The 4139-nt window shown below is 43.3% G+C and overlaps 1 protein-coding gene across 1 annotated transcript in view; it reads right to left on the bottom strand.

Moving 5' to 3' along the window:
- Positions 1-511: 511 nt before the first annotated feature.
- GATA6 (GATA binding protein 6) overlaps positions 512-4139 on the bottom strand; it is a 32220-nt gene continuing 28592 nt past the window's right edge. The window contains exon 7 of the mRNA XM_003784786.3: positions 512-1853. Coding sequence (XP_003784834.1) covers positions 1686-1853 — 168 coding nt within the window. The 3' untranslated portion in view covers positions 512-1685. The remainder of the gene's footprint in view (positions 1854-4139) is intronic.

Genomic DNA, 4139 nt, shown 5'->3' on the forward strand with positions numbered 1-4139 from the left:
CCGGGTTCCACCCCACCCTGTGTTGTGCAGCAGCCTCCTGACTCCCCAACATATGCCCAACAACAAAGAAAACACAAGAGGCCATTCAGATCATGTCTGCGTAGCCTCTGGTGGTGGAAGGTCTGCAAACTCACAGGAGTTCAGAGGCTTCATGGGACTTTGCAAAAGGAACAGACTAGGAAGGAAATTGTTCTGCTCTTGGGCGTAGAGTGTATTTCATTCACAAGAAAAGAAAATCTGGACTTTCTAAAATGTTTCAATCCTAAACAGAATGCTTATAATCCCAGTTAATGTCTTAGAACACGGATTCCTTTTCACTTCTAAAAACTGTCCCCAGTGCAAATGGAAAGTGATAACTCCATGTACCAACTTCAAATAAACCAAGACATCAAAGGCATAAAATGGCCCTGAACGGGCAATGCTGTGAAAGGAGGCAATTTGTAAACTCACATGGGCTTGTCTTACAGGCACGTACAGAACTGAAGTGAAGCTGAAGGGAAGAAACTCACTGTACAGAAGACAAAACAATACCCTTTTTATTTTTAAAACTCTGGTGACATAGGTTTCCGTATGACATCCCATTATTAAAAAAAAAATTAATGTAAACCAACCTGCCTGTGGGTTAGTCACACTGTACAGACTTCATCAGAGTGTTTACAGTCGCCTAGAGTATTTACAAATGCTATCCGTTAGGTAGTAAGGTTTTGTTGCAATTTTTCCAGCACGTGTTCCACAGTAAAATAAAGGGGGCATATTGGTGTTCTTGTATAAAAATTCTTAACAAATGGAGAAAGGCAATTTTCCTGAGAGAAGATTTGTTCTTGAAATATTTTTCTTTAACAATTGGAAATATAGAAATGGGATGTAGTTGTAAAAGAAGCGGAAGAATGTCTAAAGTTAGCATTTTTCTTTTAAATTATTTTAAGTACCATTAAGTTAAAATGTTTACATTCATTATAAAAAATGTGGTTAAATCTTATGCAAATGATTTAACACTGATTGCTGCAACGCAAATTGCACTTTTTTTTAAAAAAAATTATTGTATACATGGAAGAAAAATATCTCGCTTGCTACCCTGTTTATAAATCCCAACTGGCTTCAGTCACCCGACACGAACTTCGAGAAACGTCAGGCACAGTGTAGGTTATAGTTACAACGCAGTCTCGCAAACCGAGTGATATTCTTGACGAGACCTTATGAACCAATTCAGCCTGCAGAGACATGTACCAAATGGCCTCAAAGGATCTTCTCCGTGAATGCATGTGAAATTTGGATATGGAAAGAGTACGATGAAATTCTGGAATAACCGAAATTGATCAGAAGAAGCACATGATTTGGGGCAATACACATAAAATCTTTTTTAAAAAAAAAAATCTCTCTCAACAGTCATTAGCAGGCAAGGCCCTGGTCCCTTGTCCAGGTTTCTGGAAGTGGCCCTGGGGTGAGCCAGAGGCAGGCTGGTGGCAGGTGGCCCTGGCTGGAGGGAGGAGGCCAGGTGCTCAGGGCTCTGGTCCTTCTGGGGAACAGCGCTATCTTCTTTACTCCTCAGCAAGCCTCTTGGGAAATACATCTCTTTTAAAATAAAGGCACAGAAATCATGTTCTGTCAGCACAGTCACCATCGTCTGGACTGCTGGACAGTATCAGACCCAAGCACAGCAAGGCCGCCCTCCACACCTCTGGGGCTCAGGCCAGGGCCAGGGCGCACCAAGAATCCTGTCGCACTGAGGATGTGACTTCGGCCGGTGAGGCCAGACTGACCCCTATGTAGAGCCCATCTTGACCTGAATACTTGAGCTCGCTGTTCTCAGGGTTAGTGCTCTCTCCTGCACCAGACATCACCGGGGCACCCGCCTGGCAGAAAAGACAGGGACAGAGAGAAAGGGAGATGGTTACAATCCTGCTAGCAAAACACGATGGAACAAATGAAATGGTCGGCGCAGCAAGGGCCAAGCTGCTTCGGGGAGTACCAAGGGAGAAGGAAATGAAGTCTCATCACAGCTCACGCAAGCGCCATGAGCCTGACCCTGGCCGCTTAAGCTCTTAGAAACTTCATAACTCATGGCAGTAACCACCACAGATCTAGACAAAAGAAAGGGGAGTGAGACGAACCCTATTTGTAAACAAGTCCCCAAACTCTAAAATCTCTGACAGTAAACAAACCACACTTGCAGGTAAACAGGCTTTAATGATGCACAATGTACTCATTTCAAAAGAAAATGCAACGCACACTCACACACGCGCACACGCTCACACGCACTGTCACACACACACACTCACATCCAGCCATATCGCTTAGTGATTATGTCAAACTCCATATTTCCTGATAAATGAAATTTTGGAGCACTGACTTCATGGAAAATAAACCCATGCATATACCGGTTTTAATATCTATCTCACTTACCTTAAGTATTTACAAGAACAGGCCAGGTTTGAAACAGAACACACTATAAAGAAAATGCTAACATCCTCTCTCTGCCATGACGGTGGCAATGACTTCTGGAACCACACGTTCACCTTTCCCCTGTCTCATTCATTCTTTCCATCTCAATGAGAAAGGCTATATACAAAACATTACAGAATTTAGAAAGAACAAACCAAAATAACTAAAATCTGTTTAGACTATGGTTTGGGGAGGAAAAAAATGTTTGCTTTTGAAAGATATTCTGAAAAATCTAGCCATAATCATGTACTTTTTAAACACCTTTTTCCTTGTGAAAGTTCAGAAGCCCCTTATTTTTCCAAGCTTTCGGAGTTCCATTCCTTAAGTTACTGGATACTTGTTTGAGATAGAACATGTTGTACTTTTCAAAGAATTTCTTTTATACTGCACAATCCCATTAAGTCCTTAAAGCAGTCGTTTAAGTGGCCGCGCCGAAGTACACAGCAGCAGACACAGGTGGAACTGAAAGGACACAAGCTGAGCCTTTAGAGCCGGAGGTCAGTATGGTCCTACCCTACTCCTTTTTCCAACAAGATCTGCCTCACTTTAACCATCACAATAACTGGTGGAGCTGGGAGGCAGGGCTTCAGGAGAGCAAACCTGCCAGGTCCAATCATCCATCCAAGCTTCTCTCCGAACAGACAGGCCAAGCCTGACCCCTCCACAGATAACCAATCCTTCCCTTTCTTGGGGAAAAAGAGGGTTTATGAAAATCCAGAGGCAACAGTAGCCCCACACCCAAACTTTTGTTTTAATAACACAACATAAAGGCTTAAAGCAAGGGCTTTTAGTGCATTTTAAAAAGGTAAATTTCACAAAGGCATTGAGCTGTCTAAAGTTTAAAATGGATTCTTGTGAAAACTCTGAAGTAGCTGAAATAATCCTGTCAAGCAAACAGAATGCTCTGGATATGGTCGTGATCACAGACTTTGGGCCTTTAACTCCAAAACCTCTACTATAAGCAAATCCAATGTGGATCCAGATTTAACACTCAAAGAAATAAATAAAAAGGTGCTATTCAATTCCAAATGAATTGTTTGTTTTAAAAGGAAATATTATATAACTGGAAGAAAGAGTAAGTTCCATTGTAACAATTTATGTCACAGCCAAGTTCACATTGATCTGCCCTTCTAAGAAAAGGCACACCTGTATGTATCTTCGCCACCAGCAAATGCCATTTTCTGAAATGGAGAGGGTGCCCGGACTGGCTAGGGAAGCTCTCAGATGGCCAGGAGGTGCTAAGGCAGCAAAGGGGTCTGTCACCACCACAGCCAGCAACAAGAAACATTAGCAAAGCAGCAACGGAGAGCCAGACACTGGGGCTCAAGCTGTGGAGGGGCTGCCAGGGTGGGTGTGGAGCCAGGACACACACATGCTGGAAATTCAGACTGTCCACTGTCCACTGTGAATGACAAATGAGAGGCTGAGACAGGAAAGCAAAGAAGAGTCAGAAAAGGAATGGCCGAGGGGCAAGAATTCCTGGGGAGGGGCCTGCACAGTGGAGATGAGCTTGGGCTGCAGGCCTTCCCTGCCTCAGTCACCTCCCTGGCCGCCTCCTGTCACTGCTCATCATCACATCACCTACCTCAGGTAGGGTTGCAACACTTAAATGAGCTAATGTTTCTAAAAGCATCAGCATGATGCTTTGCCATGTTAAACATTCTAGAAAAGGAAGCTGTTGTTATTGGCAAGAAAAG

This window comes from Otolemur garnettii, unplaced genomic scaffold, assembly GCF_000181295.1.
Source record: "Otolemur garnettii isolate 467f Iridium unplaced genomic scaffold, OtoGar3 scaffold00012, whole genome shotgun sequence".
NCBI classification, from domain to species: domain Eukaryota; kingdom Metazoa; phylum Chordata; class Mammalia; order Primates; family Galagidae; genus Otolemur; species Otolemur garnettii.